The 27,595-nt window shown below is 40.8% G+C and overlaps 1 protein-coding gene across 26 annotated transcripts in view; it reads left to right on the forward strand.

The window, feature by feature from the left end:
• Kalrn (kalirin RhoGEF kinase) overlaps positions 1 to 27,595 on the forward strand; it is a 698,268-nt gene that overhangs the window by 308,535 nt on the left and 362,138 nt on the right. For all 26 annotated transcript variants that reach the window (XM_021259403.2, XM_021259427.2, XM_021259411.2 and 23 more), the window contains exons 8-9: positions 18,385 to 18,516; positions 21,486 to 21,716. In XM_021259403.2, coding sequence (XP_021115062.1) covers positions 18,385 to 18,516; positions 21,486 to 21,716 — 363 coding nt within the window. The remainder of the gene's footprint in view (positions 1 to 18,384; positions 18,517 to 21,485; positions 21,717 to 27,595) is intronic.

The raw sequence follows: 27,595 nt of genomic DNA on the forward strand, positions 1-27,595 counted from the left end.
TATCCTCTTTGCAGATCAAGTGGATTTCAAACCAACACTGATTAGGAAGACAAAGAAGGACACTACATCCTTGTAAAGGGAACAATCCAAGAGGAAAAGATGATAATCATTAATATATATGCACCAAACACTAGTGCGCCCAACTATATAAAACAAATACTAATGGACATAAAAAATCATATAAGCACTAATACAATAGTAGTGGGGGACCTCAATACCCCACTATCACAAACAGATAGATCAACAAGACAAAAAATAAACAATGAAATACTAGAACTCAATCAAATTCTTGAAAAAATGAACTTAATATATGTTTACAGAGTGTTCCGCCCCACAAAATCAGAATACACATTCTTTTCAGTTGCACATGGGTCTTTCTCTAACATAGACCACATACTCACTCATAGAACATGTTTAAGTAAGTGCAAAGGAATTGACATTATCCCCTGTATATTATCAGACCATAGTGTGATGAAATTGGAGATCAATAGCAAAAGAAACTCAAAAAATTTCATAAGCACGTGGAAATTGAACAACACACTTCTGAATAGCCAATGGGTCACGGAGGAAAATAAAGAAGAAATCAGAGCGTTCCTACAATTAAATGACAATGATAATACAACATATCGGAATCTGTGGGACACAATGAAAGCAGTCTTATGAGGGAAATTCATAGCAGTGAATACTCACATTAGGAAAGCAGAGTGAGCCCAATTAAACAACCTGATGCTGAACCTTAAGCTTCTAGAAAAAGAAGAGCAGGACAGACCCAAAGCTCATACAAGGGAGGAAATTATAAAGATCAGGGCAGAAATCAATGCAATGGAGACTAAGAGAACAATATAAAAACTCAATGAAGCCCAGGGTTGGCTCTTTGAAAGAATAAACAAAATTGACAAACCCATAGCTAAGCTTATCAGAAAAAGGAAACAAAAGCCCAAATCCATGCAATTAAGAATGAAAAGGGTGAAATTACAACAGACCCAGCAGAAATCCAGAGGATCATCAGTACCTACTTCCAGAACCTATACGCCAATAAGATGGACAACACAGAAGAAATGACAGATTCCTAGATACATATGAATTACCAAAGTTGAATGAAGATGACCTAAAAATTCTGAACAACCAAATATCAACCAATGAAATTGAAAATGTAATTAAAAACTTACCAACTAAGAAAAGCCTGGGTCCTGATGGCTTCACTGCTGAATTCTACAAGATATTTAGAGAGGAATTGCTGCCACTACTGTTTAAACTCTTCAATGAAATTGAAAGGGAAGCAATACTCCCAAATTCATTCCTGGAAGCAAGCATCATCTTGATCCCCAAATCAGAGAAAGACCCAACTGAAAAAGAGAACTATAGATCAATCTACTAATGGACATAGGTGCAAAAATCCTTAATAAGATACTGGCAAATAGAATGCAGAAGATCATACAACCTGAGCAAGTGGGATTCATCCCAGGCATGCAGGGATGGTTCAACATATGCAAATCAATCAGTGTAATACACTATATCAATAGAACCAAGGACAAAGACCATATGATCATCTCAATTGATGCAGAAAAAGCATTCAACAAAATCCAACATGCATTTATGATAAAAACCTTACAAAAAATTGGAATAGACGGTCTCTACCTCAATCTGATAAAAAGCCATCTATGAGAAACCAACAGCCAATATCATACTAAATGGTCAAAAACTGAAATCCTTCACACTCAAATCAGGAACAAGACAAGGATTCTACTATCATCACTCCTGCTCAATATAGTCTTGGCAACATTAGCCACAGCAGTTAGACAAGAGAAAGAAAAGGAATAAAGATAGGAAATGAAGAAGTCAAATTGTCATTACTTGCAGATGACATGATGCTCTATATAGAAGACCCCAAGAACTCCACCAAAAGTCTTCTAGACTTAATAACCAAATTCAGTAGAGTAGCTGGATACAAGGTCAACACACAAAAATCAATAGCTTTCCTCTACACGAATGACGACTCACTGAGAGAGAAATAGGGCAAATAATTCCTTTCATAATAGCATCCACAATATCATCCAAAAATACCTAGGAATCAACCTAACAAATGAAATCAAAGACCTCTTCTCTGAAAATTATAGCACTCTGAAAAGAGAGATTGAAGATGATATCAGAAAATGGGAAGACATCCCTTGCACCTGGGTAGGAAGAATCAACATAGTGAAAATGGCCATACTTCCAAAACTGCTATATAGATTCAATGCAATCCCCATTGAAATTCCAACAGCATACTTCACAGACTTTGAGAAAACAATCCAAAAATTCATTTGAAACAAGAAGAGACTAGAATAGCAAAAGCAATTCTAGGCAACAGACACATGGCAGGGGGTATCACAACCCCCAACTTGAAACTATACTACAAAGCTACTGTGATAAAACAGCATGGTACTGGTAAAGAAACACACTGGGGGACCAGTGGAACAGATTAGAAGATGCAGAAAGAACTCCAGACACACTCAGCCACCTCATCTTCGAGAAAGGAGGCAAACACCCTTGCTGCAGGAAAGATAGCCTCTTTAATAAATGGTGCTGGAAAAATTGGGTTTCAACTTGCCAAAGATTAAAACTAGACCCATATCTCTTGCCATACACTAAACTAAAATGGAAATGGATGAAAGATCTAAATATTAAAATAGAAACGCTGAACCGGCTGGAACAGAGGTTAGGTAGAACTCTTGAAGACATTGATGTAGGAAAAGATTTTATGAACAAAAGTTCAGTTGCCCATGAACTAGCACAAACAGTCAACAAGTGGGATCTCTTCTTATTAAAAAGCTTCTGCACAGCAAGAGAAACCACCAACAGTGTGAAGAGACCACACACAATGTGGGAAAAAAATTTTACCTGCTATTCCTCAAAGGTCTACTATCTAGAATCTATAATGAACTTTAAAAAAATCAGACCTCCCAAATTTAAAGACCCAATCCAAAAGTGGGCATCTGAAATGAACAGACATTTCTCAGACAAAGAAGTGGAATAGCAAATAAACATATGAAAAAAAGTTCAACATCACTGGTCATTGGAGAGATCCAAATGAAAATAACACTGAGATTCCACCTCACTCCAGAAAGAATGGCTGCCATCGTGAAATCAACCAATAACAAATGCTGGTGGGGCTGTGGGGAAAGAAGAACCCTACTCCACTGCTGGTGGGAGTGTAGACTGGTAGAACCACTGTGGAAATCACTATGGAGATATCTCAAAGAACTAGATTGGAAGTCCCATTTGACCCCGGTATTCCACTGCTGGGGATCTTCCCAAAGAATTAAAAGTATCATACTACAATGGTATATATGCACTCATGTTTACAGCAGCACAATTTGTAATAGCTAAAACTTGGAAGCAGCCCAATTGCCCATCAACTGGAAACTGGATAAAGAAAATGTGTTCTTTTTTATAAAATGAAGTACCACTCAGCCATAAAAAATGAGAAATTAGAGACATTTATAGCTAAATAGATGCACATTGAGGCGATACTCTTTTTTTTTTTTTGGCACCAGGAATTGAACTCAGGACCTTGCACTTGCAAGGCAAGCTGTGGAACCACTGAGCTAAATCCCTGGCCCAAAGTGATACTCTTAAGTGAAATAAATAGGACACACATATGTAAATACCAAATAGTTTCTCTAGTGTGAGAAACTTAAAGTGTAAATAAGGACTAAAAGTTATAATAGATAATGTGAAATAGGAAGAAAAGGTACAAAGAGGAAGGGGAATTGGGAGCGGTAGGGGAAAAGAAAGAAGGGAATGGAATTAATGTGAGGAAATGAATAAATGGAAACAAAATCTTTGTAGATAGGGAAGGGTGGAAGGGTTGAATGGAGGTCAGGGGAATGGGGAAAAAATAAGAACCAAAATGGATTATGTAAAGGTGCAGCTTCCCAATGATGAATGTCATTGTATTGTATACCTTCAATATACCAATAAAATTAATAAAAAAGTCACATCATTTATGAACAAGTGATGTGCTGATACAAATCTTCAGATATTTGCACTTTTCTCTTACTATTTAACATGGGGGAAAATATCACCCAGTATTTATGTTGGAACTATACGAGTTTGTCAGTTGCAAACCTAGGTCGACTATGGATACAACAGTTCAATAAAAACATTCTGTGAGAATTCATTGGCTACATGAAATTCAAATAAAGAGCACTGTATATGTTATTTTTCTTTGCAAGTTGTATGTTACATGTCCTTTACATCAGTGAAATTTATAATGTATTTATGTGTATACATGTAATATACCAGCACATACACACATATATATGCTGGTTATTAAACATTTACTAACACACTATTGTTAAAATCCAACAGTCTATGAGCAGCTGTGGTTTCCACCCAGATGTGTCTAACATAAAGCCTGTGGTCTTGCTCCCTCACATTATGATCCTTTTGGGGGTGGTTCACTGCCACTCCATCGCAGAATGGCTATCTCATGTGGAGGAGGTGCTGCTCCTCCTGTGGGGTCTGCTCCATTATGTTGGGAGGGTGAGGGATCACTCTGGGTCAGTTCTCTCCCATGACCATGGTTATATTGATTGAATAAGCTCTTCAAAAAACAAAAAATCTACATGCCAAATGGTTATAGCTTCCTCACATCTAGAAAATGCAGACTACCCACATGGGACACAAGTACAGGGACTGATTTGGATAGAACAGGAAATGATTACAAATAGCCACAAGGAAAGTTTCAAATACTAGCTGTATGTGTTCATTATCACCATTGGGCGATGTTTTCTAGGGTTTACTAAGACTATCTGCCATGCAGTCACCACATGTTGTCTGGCCCCACTCTATGTTTTCAAGAAAATAAGACCTAACCAGAAAAAAATTGTCAACTCCAATCAGCCTATCCTTGCTTTACCTGCCAGTACAAAGTACCCATCAAGAAAGAGTAAGGTATAACTTTCTGCATAACACTGGCCATCACCATGGTTATGATCAGCTAGGGCTAGTTCCGGTTAGGTCATTCCAGTTAGGTCTTATTTTCAGGGAAACTTAATATGTTACTAAACTGAATACTATACTTTGGTAGTAAGTTCATTAGCTAAGAATGAATAATTATTTGTGTGCACCTTAATAGTACAGCCTGCTATGGATCCACTACCACCACCCCAGAAGTTATACTTTGAAACAAACATTCATATTTCTTAAGGAAAGTTATTGTGGAAATTTCTAGAAAGTCTCAGTACTACCTAATTAAATAGAAACAATGATAAGAAAAAAAAGGATCCTAAAATTTCATGGCTCTCTAGGTATAAATCCTCAGCAGTGCATCTTCAGAGAAAATGCCTCCTTTATATAGAAAAAAACCCTTAGCGCTGTGCTCACCACATGCAAAGTGTCAATACAAACCTGTTGCTTTAAAAGTGAAGATGTTACCAATGCTTGATATTACCAAAAGTTTTCCTAGCTTTGCTGTTTCTAAATAGCACACTGGATCAGGCAAGATGGTGTATGACTGTAACCCCAGCACTCTGAGTAGTTGAGGCAAGAAGATCACAAAGTGGAGTCCAACCTGACCAATTTTGTGACTTAATGCATATCTGAAAAAAAAGAAGTCTAAGGATATACTGGTAGTTCATTGGGAAGATGCAGAGTACAAGCCACAGTAATGCAAAAGTAAAAAACTAATAGATAGATAAAAGGATTCATAGATACTTAGATAAAAATAATAAGTAGCCACTGATTTATTTAGTATGAAGAAAAAAATGAGCCAAGGGTTTTCTTATCAGAGGGGGACTCCATTTGTGGAACCCCAAGACATGACCTCACTTTCTTGGCAACATGTCCAAACAGAAGTTGGGACCCTTGTTACCAGGCATCATACTTTAGTAACAGCCATCTCCCAAGGTGCTCACTTGGCTGGAGATGGTCAACAGGAAACAGGCTGAGCTGCTTCCCCACTTCTTGACGTTGCAGCCTTGGGACCCCAGGCAGAGAAAGTATATGTGAAAGATTGAGAAGACAGTTGACTCCATCCAGATGCAACAGGCCACATTGCAGGAGCCACCCAACTGTCACAGACAGCCGAGGGAAAGTCTCCCCAGGTCTGACCACCAGTGACTTACCAAAATCAAGGTACCCATCCAAAGTCTCCCTAAGCCCAAATACCAATGAGACCAAAACTCGAAAGACCTCAGGGCAAATTTCACGAGGCCCAGAGACACCCAGTAGCTCTGGGCAGGTCTCCCTAGAGCCGGCAGCAAAACAGAGAGACAAAGGTGTCCAGAGAGGGAGACCAAAGTCACAGCCACCAGTGCCCAAGAGACACTGTGAAGCCTAGCATACATCCGCCCTGGCCCACCCACCACTGGAAATTACTTGGCAGAAAGCTATGCTGAAGTCCAGCCAGTGTGGTCAGTGCAGGCAGTCAGACCGCCCTCACTCATCAAGCCCTTTGTGCCAGTCTTCCTGGGCAACCAACCCTTCTATGGTCCCTTCTTCCCAAGCACCTCCACGACCCACACTTCTACCCAACAGGCCCTGCTTATGGGAAGAGATATGATAACACATTTTGAGAGTTCCATCCCCTTTGAGAGCAATGAAGTTCAAGACATCTGGTCTTTTGACAATAAAAAGCTTTTTGCAAAAAATGGGTAGATGAGGAAGGAGACCTAAATTCTGTATCACCTCAGTTGGAGTTAGGAGAAGCCTATAGGTTTTCTGATCTAAACAAGGATTCTGAACTCTTAATTCATGCATCGCCTTGTTTACCAGAACATCCTAAAAGAACATCCAGGAAAAGACAAATCCATCTACCACAGAGGTACACACCTCTAGAGAAAGCTTTATTGTGCAAATGGCCATACTTTTCAAGCCAAATGTTTCAGCAGATGTATGTCATTGTGCCATCTGCACAGACCATATAGGAGGACTTGGACACCAGGAATATAAGTGTATCAACTATAAACTCTTGGTTCATAAGAAATGCCACAAATTTATCACAATTGAATATGGGCAGCATTCTTTGCCACCGGAACCCATGATGCCAGTGAATCAATCATCCATGGCTGTAGATCCTGCACAGGCAGTAATCCCATATAACCTTAAAAGTCCTGAGGTTTTAGAACAAATGGATGAAGAGAATGAGGCAGTGAATACCAGAGAAAGGGGCAAAGCTTCATCCAGTTTAGGTTTTCAGGACTTTGATTTGCTCTGGGTGATAGAGAAAGGAAGTTATGCAAAAGTACTGCTGGTTCAATTTTTTAAAATACATCGTATCTACACAATGAAAGTGGTGAAAAAAGAGCTTGTCAACATTGATCGGGTACTGCCAGAGAGGCAGGTTTTGGAGCAGGCATCTAATCATCCTTTTCTTGTTGGACTGCATTCTTGCTTCCGGACAGAAAGCAGACTGTTCTTTGTTCTAGACTATGCAAATGGGGGAGATCTAATGTTTCATATGCAGCAACAAAGAATACTTCTGAAGAACGTGCCAGGTTTTACTCTTCAGAAATCAGTTTAGCATTCAGTTATCTTCATGAGTGAGGGATACTTTATAGAAATTTGAAATTGCACAACTTATTACTGGACTCAGAAGGGCACATTAACTCACTGACTATTCCATGTGTAAGGAAGGACCACAGCCAGGAGATACGACTGACACTTTCTGTGGCACTCCTAATTACCTGTCTCCAGAAATTTTAAGAGAAGATTATAGTTTTATGGTGGACTCGTGGAGTACTAATGTTTGAGATGTTGGTAAGAAAGTCTCCATTTCATCTTGTTGAGAGCTCTGATAACCCTGACCAAAACACAGACAATAATCTCTTGCAAGTTATTTTGGAAAGAAAAATTCACATACCACGTTGTCTGCTTGTGAAAGCTGCAAGTGTCTTGAAGAGTTTTCTGAACAGGGACCCAAAGGAACTATTGGGTTGTCATCCTCAAACAGGATTTGCTGATGTTCAGGAGCATCCATTCTTTCGAAATGTTGAATAGGAAATGATGGAGCGAAAGCAGGTGATGCCTCCCTTTGCACAAAATATTTCAGGAGAAATTCAGTTTGGACAACTTTGATTCTCAGTTTCCTAAAGAACCTGTCCAGCTGACCCCAGATGATAATGACATTATGAGGAAGATTGATAGATATGAATTTGCAGGTTTTGAGTTTATCAATCATTTTTCAATGTATGAAGAAGAATGGGTCTGATCCTTATTTATCAACTATGAATTCTGCTTATATTGCTATCTAATGCATGGAAAAACTTGTTACCAGCTTGGATTCACATTTCATAATTGTCTGGAAGTTAATTTTAATTTCTTTTTGTAGTTATATTTAGATGTAATACTTGATTCTTATAGTCTATAATAGAGAATATGGAATCTTTTGTTGATAGAGTTGCTTTTTATTTGACTTAAATAATGATGAGGGTCATGCGGAAGATGCTAAATCAGCCCGCTGCAGACAGGCAGGTCTGCGCATGCCCTGCCGAGGTCCCGAGTCGCACGGAAGATGCCGAATCAGCCCGCACCCCGGCAACAATCCATTGGAACCCCCACCCCCTGCTCCTCTGTACAGCCACCTGGTTCCACACTACAAAGACGTAGGGGACCCCGGCCACCAGACCATGGTACTGAGTCCCGCTGCTCCCAGCCCAGAGGTAGGGGCTTCTGAGCCGCTGTCCCACTGCTCCTGGTCCAGAGGAAGGGGATTCCTGGCCACCATCCCTCCCGCTGCTCCCAACCCAGAGGAAAGGGCTTTTGGGCAACCTTCTGTCCCGCCACTCCTGGCACAGAGGAAGGGGCTTCCAGGCCACCATCCCTCCCACTGCTCCCGACCCAGAGGTAGGGGCTTCTGAGCTGCCATCCCACTGCTCCTGGACTAGAGGAAGGGGCTTCCCAGCCACCATCCCTCCCACTGCTCCCAGCTCACAGGAAAGGGCTTTTGGGCCACCATCCCTCCCGCTGCTCCCAGCCCCTGTCCCACCTCTCCCAGCTCAGAGGATGTAATCTGTGCAGGCGCCAACAGCCCTCCCCCAGTTGAAATGAGAAAACACGTAAATAAGTCTCAAAACCAGACTTCCAGATCACCTACAGCAACCCCAAAGGGAAATGAGATGGAACACTCTGATACTCAACCACCTGGACCCACTGAACTGGCAACAAAAGGGGATCTGGAAAAAATGAAATCAGAAATAATTTCTCAGATAACAGGAGAAATTGTGCCCCTAGTGCAACACATGATTAATAAATCTAGAGAGGAGCTGAGGAACATGATGGAATCTCAACATAGGAAACAAATGGAATCCATAAAACAGATGCAAATAGATTTCCAGGACATGAAAAACTCCATTGAAAGTCTACACAGCAGAATGAGCCAATGTGAGGACAGAATTTCAGATATAGAAGATAAGATTGCAATTAGTGACCAGGAAAAGAAAAATTGCTTCAAAATTATAAGGGAACATGAGAAATCAATCCAGCAGCTGCTAGATGATGCAAAGAAGAATAACATAAGACTGATTGGGCTCAATGAAGAAACAGGAGAGAGTGCAGATGACATAAAAGATCTCTTCACAGAAATAATGGCAGAAAACTTCCCAAACAGGGGAAAAGAGCTTGACATACAGATAAGTGAGGCATATAGGACTCCAAATAGCCTTGATCAAAAAAAAAATCTACACATAGGCATATAATTGTTAAGATTCTAGAAACTCAACAGAAGAACAAAGTTCTACAAGCAGTGAGAGAAAAGAAACAAATTGCATACAAAGGAAAGCCCATCAGAATCACAGCAGACTTCTCAACACAAACCATCAAGGCAAGAAGAGCTTGGAGTGACATATTCCAAGCCCTAAAAGAAAACAGCCTCCAACCCAGATTGATGGACCCTGCAAAACTCTCTTTCAAAATGGATGGAGAAATAAGATACTTTCATGACAAAGAGCACCTTAGGAACTTCGTGAATACAAAACCAGCACTCCAAAGAATTTTACACAATATCCTAGGAACAGACATTGAGGATCACAACCGCAGGAAGCATAGCACAATGAACCCATCTGGCATGACAAGAAATTAAATGTAAAGGGGGAGAACTCAACAAAAAGAAAAAGTCATGGCAATGACAAGTCAATACGTTTCAGTTATAACCATCAACGTTAATGGTCTCAATTCACCAATCAAAAGAAATAAACTGGCAGAATGGGTCAAGAAGCAAAATCCAACAATATGCTGCATACAAGAAACACACTTCATTCAAAAGGAAACTCATAGACTGAAAGTTAAAGGGTGGAAAACAATACTCCATGCAATGGGAACCCCCCAAAAAAGCAAGAGTAGCTATTTTCTTTCCAGATCAAGTAGATTTCAAACCAACACTGATTAAGAGAGATGAAGAAGGACACTACATCCTTGTAAAGGGAGGAATCCAAGAGGAAGAGATGACAATCATAAATATCTATGCACCAAACACTAGTGCACCCAACTATATAAAACAAATACTAACAGACATGAAAAGTCATATATGCACTAATATAATTGTAGTGGGGGACCTCAACACCCCATTGTCACAAATAGATAGATCAATTAGACAAAAATAAGTAATGAAATACTAGAACTCAATCGAACTCTTGAACAAATGAACTTAACAGATGTTTACAGAGTCTTCCACCCCACAAAATCAGAATACACATTCTTCTCAGCTGCACATGGGTCATTCTCCAAAATAGACCACATACTCACACATAGAACATGTTTAAGGAAGTGCAAAGGAATTGAAGTTATCCCCTGTATATTATCAGACCATAGTGCGATGAAATTGGAGATCCACAACAAAAGAAACTCAAAAAATTTCATAAGTACGTGGAAATTGAACAACACACTTCTGAATAACCAATGGGTCACAGAGGAAATTAAAGAAGTGATCAGACAGTTCCTTCAATTAAATGACAATGACAATACAACATATTGGAATCTATGGGACACAATGAAATCAGTCTTACGAGGGAAATTCATAGCAGTGAATACGCATATTAGGAAAACAGCACGAGCCCAATTAAACAACCTGATGCTGAACCTCAAGCTTCTAGAAAAAGAAGAGCAGGACAACCCCAGAGCTCATACAAGGGAGGAAATTATAAAGATCAGAGGAAAAAAATCAATGCAATGGAGACTAAGAGAATGGTACAAAAAAATCAATGAAGCCAAGAGTTGGTTCTTCGAAAGAATCAATGAAATTGATAAACTCTTAGCCAACCTTGTCAGAAAAAGGAAAGAAAAGGCCCAAATCCATGCAATTAGGAATGAAAAGGGTGAAATTACAACAGACCCAACAGAAATCCAGAGGATCATCAATACCTACTTCCAGAACCTATACGCCAATAAGATGGACAACACAGAAGAAATGGACAGATTCCTAGATACATATGAATTATTGAAGTTGAATGAAGAAGACTTAAAAATTCTGAACAACCGAATATCAACCAATGAAATTGAAAATGTAATTAAAAACTTATCAACTAAGAAAAGTCTGGGCCCTGATGGCTTCACTGCTGAATTCTACAAGACATTTAGACAGGAACTGCTGCCACTACTGTTTATAAACTCTTCAATGAAATTGAAAGGGAAGCAATACTCTCAAATTCATTCCTGGAAGCAAGCATCACCTTGATCCCCAAAGCAGAGAAAGACCCAACTGAAAAAGAGAACTATAGGCCAATCTCACTAATGAACATAGATGCAAAAATCCTTAATAAGATACTGGCAAACAGAATGCAGAACATCATCAAGAAGAACATACACCCTGATCAAGTGGGATTCATCCCAGGCATGCAGGGTTGGTTCAATATATGCAAATCAATCAATGTAATACACTATATCAATAGAGCCAAGGACAAAAACCATATGATTATCTCCATAGATGCAGAAAAAGCATTTGACAAAATCCAACATGCATTTATGATAAAAACCCTACAAAAACTTGGAATAGATGGTCTCTACCTCAAACTGATAGAAGCCATCTATGAAAAACCAACAGCCAATATCATACTAAATGGTCAAAAACTGAAATCCTTCACACTCAAATCAGGAACAAGACAAGGATGTCCACTATCACCACTCGTGTTCAATATAGTTCTGGAAACATTAGCCACGGCAATTAGACAAGAGAAAGAAATAAAAGGAATAAAGATAGGAAATGAAGAAGTCAAATTGTCATTATTTGCAGATGACATGATACTCTATATAGAAGACCCCAAGAACTCCACCAAAAGTCTTCTAGACTTAATAACCAAATTCAGTCAAGTAGCTGGTTACAAGGTCAACACACAAAAATCAATAGCTTTCCTCTACACCAATGACAGACTCACTGAGAGAGAAATAGGGCAAATAATTCCTTTCACAATAGCATCCAAAACACTGAAATACCTAGGAATCATCCTAACGAAAGAAATCAAAGACCTCTTCTCTGAAAACTATGGCACTCTGAAAAGAGAGATTGAAGATGATATCAGAAAATGGACAGACATCCCCTGCTCCTGGGTAGGAAGGATTCATATAGTGAAAATGGACATACTTCCAAAACTGCTATATAGATTTAATGCAATTCCAATTGAGATCCCAGAAGCATACTTCATAGACCTCGAGAAAACAAACCCAAAATTCATTTGGAACAAGAAGAGACCCAGAATAGCAAAAGCAATTCTAGGTAAGAGAGACATGGCAGGGGGTATCACAATCTCCAACCTGCAACTCTACTACAAAGCTACTGTGATAAAAACAGCATGGTACTGGCAAAGAAACAGACTTGAGGACCAGTGGAACAGATTAGACGATGCAGAAACAACGCCAGACACACTCAGCCATCTCATCTTCGACAAAGGAGCCAAACACCCTCACTGGAGGAAAGATAGCCTCTTGAATAAATGGTGCTGGAAAAATTGGGCTTCAACTTGCCAAAGATTCAAACTAGACCTGTATCTCTCACCATGAACTAAACTAAAATCAAAATGGATTAAAGATCTCAATATTAAAATAGAAACTCTGAACCAGTTGGAAAAGAGGTTAGGTAGAACCCTTGAAGACATCGGTGTAGGAAAAGATTTTATGAACAAAACCTCAGTTGCCCATGAACTAGCACAAACAATCAACAAGTGGGATCTCTTCTTATTAAAAGGCTTCTGCCCAGCAAGAGAAACCACCAGCAGTGTGAAGAGGCAACCCACAATGTGGGAAAAAATCTTCACCTGCTCTTCCTCAGACAAAGGTCTACTATCTCGAATCTATAAAGAACTTAAAAAGATCAGACCTCCCAAATTTAAAGACCCAATCTGAAGATGGGCATCTGAAATGAACAGACATTTCTCAGACAAAGAAGTAGAAATAACAAATAAATACATGAAAAACTGTTCAACATCACTGTTCATTCGAGAGATGCAAATGAAAACAATGCTGAGATTCCACTTCACTCCAGAAACAATGGCTGCTATCATGAAATCAACCAATAACAAATGCTGGCGGGGATGTGGGGAAAGAGGAACCCTTCTCCACTGCTGCTGGGAGTGTAGACTGGTGCAAGCACTGTGGAAATCAGTATGGAGATACCTCAAAGAACTAGGACTGGAAGTCCCATTTGGCCCAGCTATTCCCCTGCTGGGGATCTTCCCCAAAGAATTAAAAGAATCATACCACAGTGATATATGTGTGCCCATGTTCATAGCAGCATAGTTTGTAATAGCTAAAACTTGGAAACAGCCCAAATGCCCATCAACTGGAGACTGGATCAAGAAAATGTGTTTTTTTTTATAAAGTAGAGTACTACTCAGCCATAAAAAATGAGAAATTAGAGACATTTATAGCTAAGTGGATGCACATTGAGCCAATACTCTTAAGTGACATAAATAGGACACACATGTATAAATACCAAATAGTTTCTCTGGTGTGAGAAACTGAAAGTGCAAATAAGAACTAAAATGTATAATAGGTAATGTGAAATAGGAAGAAAAGGGGCAAAGGGGAAGGAAGTGGGAGGGCTAGAGGAAAGGATAGAAGGGAATGGGATTAATATGAGAAAATGGAAAAATAGGAACAAAATCTTTGTAAATAGGGAGGACTGGAGGGGTTGAAGGGAGGGCTGGGCAAGGGTGAAAAATAAGAACTGAGAGAGATTATGTAAAGGTGCAAATTTCCAATGATGAATGTCATTATATTGTATATCTAAAATGTACCAAGATTAGAATGAATAACCGATAATGCAAAATAGGAAGAAAAAGTCCAAAGGGGTAGGGGTAGTGGGAGGGGCAGGGGAAAGGAAAGAAAGGAAAGGAAAAATGCTGAGAAATGGAAAAAATGGAAATAAAGTCTTTGTAAATAGGGAAGGGTGGAGGGTGTGAAGGGAGGGCTAGGAATGGGGAAAAAATAAGAACCAAGATGCATTATGTAAAGGTACAATTCCCAATTAGAAATGTAATTGTGTTGTATATCTAAAATGTACCAATAAAAGAATTTAATTTAAAAAATAATAATAATGATGAGGCAGTTGGTTGTTAATCAAACTTGTAAGCGCATTCTATTTCTTGAGTGGAGACAGAATGCCTAATATTTTTTCTTATTATTTACTATATAGGAAAATAATTTGTCATTTAAGTAGAATGTCTTCACTATGCTTGTTTCTCTCTAAACTATATTACCTGTACATCTGGGCCCCAGTTTATGTAGTCTTCAGGGAAATCCAAAAATAATAAGAATTTTGAATAAATCTGCAGAAAACACATATATTATAATTCTATCTCCTTAGTTTTTTTATTTAGTCGGATAACACAAGAAATATATAGTAAAATTCATTTCAGGAGCAGTTCTTCAAACTATTTTCAAAAAATTAGTGGCTAGCATTTTATTATTGAGAGAATTGCCAGATATAGCAATCTTCTGTTTTAGTACCATTTTTATGTAAAGGACTTGGAAAGCAACCATCATCGTCTGAATAAGTTAAAATGGTATAATCTTAGTAAAGTTTAATTTTAGGTAAGCTATCTAGTTTCAAATTTAGAATGATTTAAAATTTATAGGCACTTGGTAAATTTTTTTAAAATATTTTTTGGATGCCTTATTTTATTAGAAATGTAATTTTTCCAAAACTTGTAGTCATATATTGTCTTTTCTTCAAATAACTAAGTTTGAAAATAATGGAAACATCAAAGGAAAATGTTTATACACATTCATATGTTTATTTGCTAGGTATATATCTTTCTGTTAATGCCTGGAACTTGTTTTAAAACAAAAAGCAGTATTCACAACATAAACTTACAGAGAATTCTGACATGTAAGAAATATGTTTATGATCTTGTTTTAAGTGTTCCTCTTTGCCATTGGGCATTTCAGAATGTAGAATAATTACATTGGGCATTTGTTTAAAATGTTTATTATGGAGCCTACATTAGAATTTTTGAGGGCCTTTGGACCTCATTTTGAGAAACATTTTCTTCAAGTTATTCTTTTGTCTTCTGGTTAAATAGTAATAGTAGAAAGTGAATTCATGATATAATATTTTAAGATGATATAAGCAGCAGTTTATAAATTTATGAACATTTTTGAAGCAAATTTTAAATGAATGACTTTATCAGATATCTTCTCTGTTCCTCCCAATAAAACCTTATCCGTTTTCTACCAATGATATACAAATGATGAACATTTTTCTTTGATGAGGTTTTAACCTTTATTCAAGGTAGTCTTTTGTTTTTAAAAATTTTAAGTAGTAAGATTTACTGTGTATACTTTATGCAGAATTGCATTACAAATATGTTAACAACTGTATTCTATTTATTGCAGTCTTTAAGTGTCTTTTTTCGTATTATATAGAAGTTCTCTCAAAATATTTACCAGGAGGCTGGGGATTTAGCTCAGTGGTTTCGCCGCCTGCTGAGCAAGCGCAAGGACCTGAGTTCGATCCCCAGTACCAAAAAAAAAAAAAAAAATTTACCAGGACAATAAGGCAGTTTACAGTCAGAATGGTTGGCATTTTTGGTGTACTAGGAAATAATTTATTTTGCGTAAGCCTGTGGTCAGATCATTTTATACATATGCAATCTGGATTAAATTTCAAGTACCTTGTTCAATGTTGGTACATTTACATAAATTTGTTTTGATTTTGTCATGTAAAATACTGCCTTGGTCATCATCATGTAATCTGTATTTGTGTACCTTCTTTTTCTGTTAAAAATCTTTAAATAAAACATTTAATACACATAAAAAAATAAAGCCTGTGGTCTTAACTTCCAAGTTTCTTTCTTGGTGTCACATTTGAATCTCTCACAGGTAAAGGAACATCAGACATATGGCATACCTTGAATCTCTCCCTCTGTTACCCAGTCTAACTGGGAAGGCAACGTGAGATAATCCAGTCTAGAGTTTGAGGCCAGATTTGTGGGTTCTATTCACAGCCCGGCATTCATTAACTCAACTCACCTCACTATTCTGAGCTTGTTTCCTCTTTCTTAATGTGGAGCTAATCATAATTCTCCCAAGACAGCTTTGAACATATAATATCACAGATGGAACATGGAAGGTGAACAGTGTTCTTACAAAATGGCAAACATTTCTACCATGCGTAGTTGTTTCATGTACTATCCTGCTATCTTTATTTACATTCCTGCATTTATTTCCACCTATAACCCTCCATAAATGGAAATAAACACTTGTGTCACAAGTCAAGCACAGTCCTACACTTTGAGAAGTCACTAGGAATATTTCTCCCTCTCTGTTTTTAAGTAGTGACTGGTTCATTCTTAGAAATGTGGGTATTGAGCAGGATATCTCCTGTTCTCTCTTCAGCTCTGTCACTTGCACACTTCATTCAACATTCATCCAGATTTGGAAGGAAGACTCAGTGCTTCCCTCTGCCACTGCCATTCTCTCCTAGAGCTGACCATTCACTATGTACCCTCTACTATAGGATCCCTGCTACAGTATTGCAGAGAAACCTCAAGGGCCTGGTGGAAGAGCATCTCCTCTCACTCCACAGTTTATACAAGAATGTCAAGTTGCTTGCAGGTTCCTCTGTAAAGTAGTTACTGGTGAAGCAGTAACTTAGCAGAGACTCTTCTGAGTAGTCAGCAAGTATGTGCAATCTGATACTGGATGGCACCTGGCGCTCTTCCAGAACTGCAGAGTCATGGCCTAATGTGTCAGAGGACATACAGAATGGAAAATCAACCGTAACACCAACAGACCAGGGGCTGAAAGCTGACAATAACCCAAGACAGCAGTCAAGTAGTTGCAGAAGAGAACACAACACCAGAACTGAGAGCAACTGCAGGAGTTAACTTTTATTTGATGTTTCCTCACCTAGAGTGGGTTGGGTCAGAAGCAATTTTATTTGTATTTGTTCTTTAATGTTATTTTCTCAGATATGACTAATCCTTCAGGGAAACTCATAAACCATGCTTCTTTTTAGCTGTGGAGGAAAAAAAACTGATTGAATCAAATTTTTTTCCATATGTTTATTTAGGCAGCTCTTTATTGTCCTCCTATGAGATGTTCTAGGGAATGAGATTAAAAGGTATTTATGCAATTAATTTAAATGGAACTGTGCACCCAGGTGAGAAGAATCACAGACAGAACCATTCCAGACTGTTGGGTGAAGAATTATTTGCATATTAAAGGTGCATTTTCCCATTCAATAAATCAGCGATTTCAGATAGCTCACACTTTGTACACTGAGAACCATAGTCTTCTACAGTTGTTAATTTTAATTTTTAGATAATTTTGTATCTGTTAAGATCTGCATTTATAGATCACATCCCAGGAGCCACACTACAGGCACAGGACAGCCTGTCCCCAGTGGTGTCCCTCCCCACTTCCCTTCTCTGGGGTTGACCCAAGCATGAGTCCTATTGAGTCTTAATCTCCACGCTCTGCAGGAATAGTCACTGCGAGTTTCCTGTGGCTCCTGGTGGTCAGGCAGGAGGTTCTCATTGCTTCTCTTCACACTCAGTAACCCACAGGTGCAGTGATACACAGGTGCACAGAATATTGCGTGTAACCCCTCTCTGTGCCCATGAACATGCACAGAGTGAGAAGCTCTCATGTGTCCATGGGCCATAGGGTGCAGTTTCCACACCTGTGCTATCAGTTGCTATGTGGGAAACTTTTGAGCATCCAGATAGCTCACTCTGTCCCATAGTTTCATAACAGCCTTCCCTATGGAAGCTACACTTCCTAGACAGCAAGTGTTGTGCTAGAAGCTAGTATTTATAGAACTAAATGGAAAAGTTCTGGCTTCTGCATGCTTTCTGAACACCAATAGAAGTCCTCATATTTGTACCCGGTGTGTCTGACCTTTCCACATAACTCACCCATTCTCCACCTTGGTGTTTCCATACTCACCCACCTGGCCTCTCCTTCTAGTTCCTGTCTGGAGTGGATGCCTGGTGCAAGATGTGCAGTGAAGGTGGCCTGCCATCTGAGATGCAAGACCTGGAACTGGCAATCCACCACCATCAGACCTTGTACGAGCAGGTGACCCAGGCCTACACAGAGGTGAGAACTGAGAAAGGCAGCTGGGGTCCTGGGCATGTGTGTGAAAAACCACTCCCCTGTGCACAATGAAATAGACTTAAAATTTATATAAGAAGAGAGGAAGTTTTTCTCCTGCCTCTTTATGAACATCTTTATGGACTTTGAGCTATGAACTGTGGTTCTCTGGCTAGGAGCAGGTAAGTTGGGACCATTAGCAGGCACCATGGTGGTATACACATTCTTTGTTTCCTCCTTTTTCTGTCCCTTCCCCCCACCCCCTGCCTACCCTTGTGTGTCAAGACTAGATTTATCTGTCGGTGGAGGAGAGGGCAAGAAGCAAGGCTTGTTCCTCCATGTTTGCTTTCAGGTTGGTGAAGGAATGTGTGCACACCAGCCCTGTCACCTCCTTTCTGAGCAGCTCACCAAATCCCACTAACTTTCTCACTGGAAGATCCATAGGGAAACACATGGGGAGGAGATAAGGGTGCAGGAGTGAGAAGAGGCCATGGATGTGAAGAACAAGTGAAAAGGCCTTTCCATTGAAAAGTGAAAGGCAGAGGGGAACACTGCAAAGTCAAGGAAAGAAACTTCTTGACATTCCTTTTACACCAAAAGGAAAGGCCCGTATGGATTCCTGGTGTGGATTCCAAGAGAAAGGTGAAGGCCAGAAAGAGATAGATGGCTTAGGAAGCTAGGTAAGGAGGGGAAATAGATGCATGCCTGGCCCTTCTGCCTGCATCAGATGGACCTGAAGTGCTGGCTGAGGATGCAGATTTCTAGGTTCCACCCCATTCTGAAGCAGAATATCAAGAAGTGGGGCCTAGAACCTATGTTTTAATGACTATTGTCCCAGGTGAGTTTGCTGCATGTTGAAGTGTAAGGTGAAGCTTTCCAGGTAAGAGTAAGGGTTTTTGTCACAGTCAAAACTGAGTTTGAATCTTGGCTCCCTTGATTCTTAGCTGTGTCACCTCAGGTTACATTACCCATGCAAGCCTAGGCTCTGTGAAATGAAGGTGCTAACATCTGCCTCCTGTGGTAGTGTCCAGGGTTATAAATGCAATGTATATAATGCACTTGTCCCAGCCTGACAGTAATATGTAATAAACATGGTAATAGATCTTGTCATTGTGGGAGGTACAGAGGAGGAGTCTGTGAGCCAAATCAGATCTCTGTAGGTCTGATCCAAAAGGCCCAAGGCTTTCTCTCTTATGACAAAACTGTGACCTCTGTGGGTCAGGAATCTAAACTTACTCCTTGTAAAATATAAAAGAGAGTACAAATGCAATTAATATGCTGCTTCCATAGTTCACACATGTGAGGTATGTGGGCAATTATACTTGTACCATAGTTCTCCCAACTTATTCTCAGGCTCCAGAAACATGGACCTTCAAACCTCTGCCTAGTTCAGAAGTCAGGGCCAATCTAGGCCTCCTGCAGATGTGGAGACTGAGACAGAGGACTGGAACTCATGTTGACTTGGATTTCCAGGACCTGGACCTGTCTGTAATCACCCTGCCCCAGACATAGTGCCCAGAGACAGTATTCCTTAAAGAGAATTGTCCTAGGTTTAGCCATAAGGTATCTGTCTGATTCACATCTCTGGAGAGCATTACCTCTACACTATTTATAAGCTACCTCACCTAGCAATAAATTACGAGAGATGAGGATGGCGGGATTGGGTAGGTCGTGATGGTTTCCTCTTCCGCCTTAACTACACTCTACCATAGCACTCATTTCAACCACTGCATCCTGGGATGGCTTCTGTGGCTCCCTGAGCAGGATTCACCCTGCCTCTGTTCCTGGACCCCCATCCAAACCTGAAGGAGGGATGAGGGGCAGATGCAAGGTCCCAAACATTTCCCTGTTCATCATGGTGGGGGTAGATATAGAAGCAAACCTCCTTTTTGATCTTGCCGATTAGGAAAAGAAGACCTTTTCAACACCAAACCAACTTCAGTTTTGATATTAACCAAATTAAGTTGGGGGTCTTAAAATGTCTGTCAATTCCCCACTGACCACTGTATTAGACTAGAAAAACACATGTTCTACTGGGTACTCTGCCCAACAGTGCTGATCCTAGGGTGCAACTTCCCGGAGTTATTGTTAGCCATGATTATGCCAGGATTCCAGTTAGAGGAATGACAGGGATTCCACCTCCACTGCTGTCAGCTCTAAGGGTGAGTGCCCAGGGCATGGATGGTCTGCTCACAGTCTGAGTGTCTTATGTTACTCTGCTTGTGCTAAAAAGATGCTGTTCAGGAGAGACAGAGGGGTTGTATAGAGGGTGGGGAAAGGTTAAAAAACACATAAAAGAAAAAAGTGATAAGCAAATGAAGACAGGAACTGGGAAAGATGATGAAGATGATGAAGTTACTATGTACTATGTGCTGGGCCCTGTTCTAAACACTCTGCATGTGTTAACTCACTTTACTCATCACAACTCTATGAAGTATGTGCCATTGTCATTCCTCTTTTACAGACAAGTAAACTGAGGCATGGTGCCTCTGATCACATGTCTAGAAGTTTGAGGTCAAATAGAAGAAACTGAGGAAGAAAGAACAGGAAATGTTTATAGTGGTAACTTCTACTTGACTTCATTTCTGAAATGAAGTTCTTCTGCCTGATGTAATCAGCAAGCCATTCAAAATACTCACTGAAAGCCTATGTGTGAGACACTATTGTGGACATTGGGCAGAGAGCTTTGAGCAAGGCAGAGTCCCTGCCCTCATGCTGCTAACATTCAAGTGGGGAGCAAGAGTCTTATAGACAACTGGCCAGCCCTCTGGCAGCTCCTCTTTCCCCGGGGTTCCAGATGCTCTGCTCTACAGCAGGCAGGGCACCATGGCAGCTGTGGCTGGCTAGCACATGGCTTGGTTGTGATGAGCCTGGGAAGGACTAAGCTTCTCCGGACTAATCAGGAACCCCTAGGAAAGACTCTTTTTACCTCTCTGTGTGTCCTGCCTCCCTCTGAATTCCTTTCCTTCCTGCAGGTCAGCCAGGATGGTAAAGCACTGCTGGATGTGTTACAGCGTCCCTTGAGTCCTGGGAACTCTGAGTCCCTCACAGCCACAGCTAACTACTCCAAGGCAGTGCACCAGGTGCTGGATGTGGTGCATGAGGTGCTGCACCACCAGCGGCGGCTTGAGAGCATCTGGCAACACCGCAAGGTGCGACTCCACCAGCGGCTGCAGCTCTGTGTCTTCCAGCAGGATGTGCAGCAGGTAACAGACTCTGCTTCCCTGTGGCCCTTATCTGTCTCAGGAGACAAACTGAACTGGAGAGGCTGACTGGTAATCAGGCATGGAAGACCCAGACTGATAGAGGGATGATGACAATTGAGCCCCCAGCTACTCCCTTGCACCCTGCAAAAACAAAACAGAACACACTGAAATTGTTGATTGCATGCTTCTTGCTCAAACAGCTTTTTAAAGCTGGGCCTTCTCACTGTGTGGTTTTGGAAAGGGAGGCTCAGTCTCAGCAATTCTTTCAATCATATAACACTTTTCTTTTGGCGAGCTTGATCCTCATGTAGGCAATGAGATTGCTAAGCAACTTGGGGGTTCCAGGGTTATCTGAGCACTGCCAGAGTTGGACTCCCACATAAAGAAAGCTCACTTTTTGGTCAGCAATGGAGTGGTTAAAGAGAATGGAAGTGGAGTTAGAGACTTTTAGAAGATTCATTGGCAAAATTGGACCTGTGAAACCAGATTTAAAACACTGGCTATTATTCACTATACATTCCATGATTAGGGGTTCCTTCTAGCTTTATCTATCTTTCTGCATTATTATACCAATCATGGCTTTTCCTTTACTACATATAAGAAAGAAATGGTGATCCTTCTAACCATAAAAGGGCAGTGTTGCCACAAGTGCCCTTTGAGAGGAAAAACCTATTCTTCTCCCCCTTTGTACTTTCTGTTTCTCTCTCCTTGGGAACCCTGGGAACTTTACCCAGAGGACTAAGATGAAGGAAGCTTGATAGGCGCTGGACCTGGGATTAATTGGGATCAGAGTCATCTCCCTGTGGGTTCACTGTGGGAGGCAGAATATGGCACTCCATCTCAAACACCTGTTCCAGACTTTTCTATGGCTACTTTGTAATTACAGGTTTATACACATGAAATAATGATTTACTCTCCTTCCATTCTTCTGTGGTATTGACCAGGTATAATACAAGAGTATAGCAAAATAGACATGGGGATTAAGAGCCATGGCACATGTCTTCACAATGCTGGGGGTGAGGGAGTAGTGCTGAGTGTTGAAGTAGGCAGGACACCTGTGACACCTTCTAGGGTATGGAAAGGTCACCTGTAGTTAGTCTCCCAGGAGTTGAAGAGACTGCAGGTGTGCCCCTTTCCTAGGGCTTCCATGACTCCCTTGCAGCGGCCCCTCCGAATGGGCTGGGGCTGCGATGGAGTTGTCAGTGGAACACCTCAGCCCAGAGAGAGTGTAGTGCTGATGTGGCAGCTCTGAAACCCTGGTAGGGCTTGTGAGAATGGAGAAGCAAATGAGTCAGTCGCCTGCTTCTGCCATCTGGAGCCGACCAGATAAATATATCATCCCTGAGCACAGAGGAGCAAGGAAGTCTGTGATGGAGAAGTGAGGTACCAGCCTTGCCGGCACAAAGGAGGGGGTGTGGCTATTTCTGTGAACTCTTGGTGACTCCTGAAGATGATCTGGCCATGGATTGTGGATGTCACAGTCCCGTCGGTTCCTGTTTGTCCTCCTGCTGTTCTTAAGCCTGTGGCACTAGGCTGAGCTCTGCAAGGAGAGCAGGTGAAAGTCCTCAGTGCTGGATGTGGTGGTGCATGCCTGTGATCCCAGCACTCTGAAAGGCTGAGACAGGAAGATTGGTGTTGAGTCCAATGTGGGCAATTTAGGGACTTAGGTCCTGTCACAAAAGAAGAAAATAAAAAGGGATAAGGATATAGCCCAGTGCAAAAGCCCTTTCATATAGCCAGGACTGAAAAAAACAAACAAAAACCAAAACAAAACCTCCCTCAAGGATAGGGTAGATGGGGCAGCATGTCACACTCAGGGTCTCAGGAACTGCAGCTGTCAGACTTCCCTGAGGCCACCGTGATGTCTACACAAAAATGAAAAGAAAATGAATTGAACTACATGTGTAGCTATTGTACATCATGCTTTTAAAAGCAAGAACCTTTCAGTTCATCACATGGTTGGCAATGCAGGCAGAAGGTTAGGAGCTGGGTATGGTGTGCTAGGTGCTTGGTTATTCTGTGTGAATGGAATCCCCAGGATGTTTAATCCCCTTGTCCTTTTCAAGATCTGTGAATATGTCTTCTGGGAGCACAACCTCACTCACCCCACTGGCTTCCTTGCTCACTTACCATGTATCTGACAGTAGGACAAGTGCAAGAAAAATAGTGTGAAAATAAAGATCTAAAGCTGATGATGACACCTAAACAACCTTTACCTGATACACAAACAACCCTTAGTACCCAACAGGTATCTGAACTATGCTTCAAAAGGAAGCTGAACTCACACACTTGAGAGACTTGGTCTTTGGTTCCGGACTCCCAGCCATGCAGAAGCTTGTCATAATTTTCAGGATCAGACTTAGACAAGCAATTTCCCTGCTCCATATTCCACAGGTGTGTGTGTGTGTGTGTGTGTGTGTGTGTGTGTAATTTTGATAACACTCTCATTTTTATATTACAGTAAGTCCCTGACTTAGGAAGAAGTTCCATTCTGGTAGAATATTCGTAAGTCAGATTTGTTCATAAATCCTACAAAGTGAGTCTTACACACCTTTGACAGAAATATACAATGTGAAGTATTTAAAAACCAAACCTCCACATTACCACTGCTTTTCCTCTTGTTTCCAAGCATCCTGGATTCTGACTGAACACTGTATTAGTGTGCACTATTGTACTGTATAGTAAGCACACAGCAGCACAACTGTAACAATGTCTGCCAGACAGGTGAGGTACTGCCATGATTTGTTCACATCTATGTAACTCGAGGTCCATTTTTATCTGTGAAAGTTTGCAACTCGAATGTTTGTAAGTTGGGGACTTACTGTATATTATTGTTTTTAAACTTTGTGTGTCTCATCTCATCTATTCCAATATCTCCTTGAGAGTAAAAACCTGGGCTTCTGCATCTCTGTGATTCTTAAAGCTCTTAGCTATCTCTACATGAAGCTGAGGCTTTCTTTATGTTTCCTGAATTTAGTTGAAATTACTGGAGGAGCACATTTTCTACTTCTATGAAGTGAATACCATTTATCCTTCCCTCACAACATGTCCATTAGTTTCTTTGCTGGTGAATAGCTGGAGTCTGCCTGAATTGACATGAAAGTCTTGAGGAGCCAAGGTTTTATGTCCTAGACAGAGGGTGCAGAACATGAGGGCCTCAGTGCTCATGAAGTGTCACTCTGATCATCAGTTATTAGGCAAGTCCATGCCCTGCTCTGCCATGGGCCCAGCAATGCACTAGGTACAGGTAAGGTGCCTGCTGGAATGGCATAAACCATGAACTTTTGAAAAATAAAGGACAAGTCTATCAAAGCACACTGGCCAGTGTGCAGGGCAATACAGTATCAATGAACAGGTATAGGCAAAGGCATGAGAAATCAGAATTAGTGTCTTGATAAGAGAGAAAATGATTGAACCATACATGTAGTCTGGATCTAAGATGCCTCAGCACATTTGGAATCTAGAGATTTTTACCCAGAGATTTTTTTTTGTACTTCCACAGCCTCTGTGGGAAGCTGGTGTGCAAGCATCAGTGGCCAGGGTGATATAGAATCGTAGATAAATGCACGGGCTCTAGAGTCAGCCTGGGCGTAAGTCCTATTCTGACATGTGTTGCCTGTGTAACCATGGGTAAATCGCTGCAGCTCATGGTGCTTTAGTTTCTTCACCTCTGAAACAGAACGGATAACAAAAATACCTGTCTCATGAGATAGGAATGATTTGCGAGCACAGAGCCTGCCCACACATAGTAAATCCTCAATGACAAGTGGTAGTCACATCCTCTTTGTGTAGTCTTCAGGCGCCCCCTAGTGTTCATACTGTTGGGGGCACACAGCCTGATTCTATGACAGCAACCACCACATGAGTTTGCTGATACCATTTCATTCAGTGACAAAACCTCAGAGATGTCAAGGATTCAAAGAGCATCCAGTCTAATCTGCTATGCAGTTGAGGATATTGAGGCCCAGAGATGCAAAGTAACTTGGCCAGGTCCACACAGCTAGTAAATGGTAATGCCAGTACCAGAAGCTGTGTCTTCTGACCTCTTAGTCCAGATGTCCTAAGACCACCCACAGGAGGGAGGAAGCAAGGAAACACAGGAGAAAAATGATAGGAAGACATATTACATGGGGACAGGTGGGGAGATAGATGTCTCCTATAAAACAGGGAAGATAGGGTGAAACAGAGACACAGGCAAAGGGTAAAGAAAAAGATAGAGATTTAATGACAGAGGACAGAAAAAGAAGTATAGCTGGGGTAGGAGGAGAAAGGAAAAAGGAATATGGAGGAAGAGAAGGAGACAGAGACCCTTGCTGGAGGCCAGGGAGTCTCTGCCTGCCTGACATCTTGTCTCATTGCTATTTCTGGGAGCAGTCTTTCCCAGGTAGTAATATTCTCCCCGTGGCAGAGTAAAAAAGAGATATACAAGCAAAATACAAATGCCAGTGAAAAAGAGATTTCATTTAAACACTTGCTGCCAAAGCGAACCTGACACCTTTCCCTTAGGTCCTGGCAGGTATAGTTGCAGCCCTCTCTCCCCTGCTGTGCTGGGAGATGTTGGAAATAAATCTTCAATGTAAAACTGGAATTTGAGTTCATTAAGCTGAAGAAAGGCATGGGTAGGGCATGGCTGCCATACTGTTGCTAGTGGAATAATTTCAATCTTATTATTTTTCCAGCTTAGTAAAGAACAGTACTGAGCAGCAGGTTAAAAAGCATTCCATGACAGTATCAGCCAATAACCACTTCTCGGTTATTCTGCCCTAATGCCTCTGTCTTCCCAGGTGTGTAAAAAAGCGAGTTTCAAGCCAAGTAGACTTGACTTGTGGTTGGAAGAGAAGGGAGTAACTAGAAGCTTGCTCTTTCTGGGAGATGCAAATTCCACTCTATTTTTCCTTAGTGAGAGCAACTGTTTTCGGAGTATCCCCTGCAGGCCACCCAGTTCTGCATCCCTCTTTGTCTTTCATTTTTTGCAAGAATAAATCTTTAAAGTGCTTTTGGGACACCTACTGTGTGCAAGGCCCTGAGCTAGGAAGTCTGCCCTTGAGGGTAGACACATGCAGCTGAAGACTTGCTGATGGCATGTTGCTGTCTGTGTTCAGGGCCAAGAAGCAAAACAACACTGAGCTGACCCAAGTCTGAGCAGAAAGGTCCTTTTGGTGGGGGGTGAGATTTGCATTCATCCTTGCAGCACAGGCAGGGGAGATGGTACTGTTATTCTTGGGGGAGGCCAGAAAGCAGAAATATAAGTTATAGGCAGGGGACAGGGAAGAGGAAGTCTAACTGGATGCCCTTTTCCTACCTAGTCATAGTGAGAGATAAGTCTGGAAAGGAATTGGGAGTGTTTGTGGTCATGTAAGCAGGACAGTGACACATATGAGGCTCTTGTGTCACCTTGCCTTAAAAATAATGCCTTGTTTTTAAGCAGTCCAATCAGGTTAGCTAGTACAGGGCAGTGACAGCAAGTTTTGTCTGACTTGGTGCTTAACATTCTGAATTCATGAAAGTTAATATTAAAGTCCATAGTTTCTGTACTACAAATGAATCTCATCTGCTTCCATCAGTTTTTTTTTTTGAGCTTCATATGGAAAGTTATAGCTTTTATTATGTTGATTCTTACTTGCCAAAAAATGTCTGAAAGGGATTTGAAAGCAATTAAAAAAAAATTCCAGATAGTCAATCTTTTACTAGCTGTAGTGGCTATGGCTCCTTAATCATACTAAACCAGTATGGTTATTATACAGTGTCATTCACAGCTTTGCATAATAAAAAATGAGCACTGTGTTTTGCTCTCAGAATGATTAGTAATTTAAAAATGACCAGAATGATGATAGATCTAGATACTAACTCTTCCTATAAGAAGGAAGAATTCAGATGTC

The sequence above is a fragment of the Heterocephalus glaber genome, unplaced genomic scaffold (assembly GCF_053883595.1).
Source record: "Heterocephalus glaber isolate CG9 unplaced genomic scaffold, H.glaber_assembly_v1.0 deba00000122, whole genome shotgun sequence".
In the NCBI taxonomy this organism is placed as follows: domain Eukaryota; kingdom Metazoa; phylum Chordata; class Mammalia; order Rodentia; family Bathyergidae; genus Heterocephalus; species Heterocephalus glaber.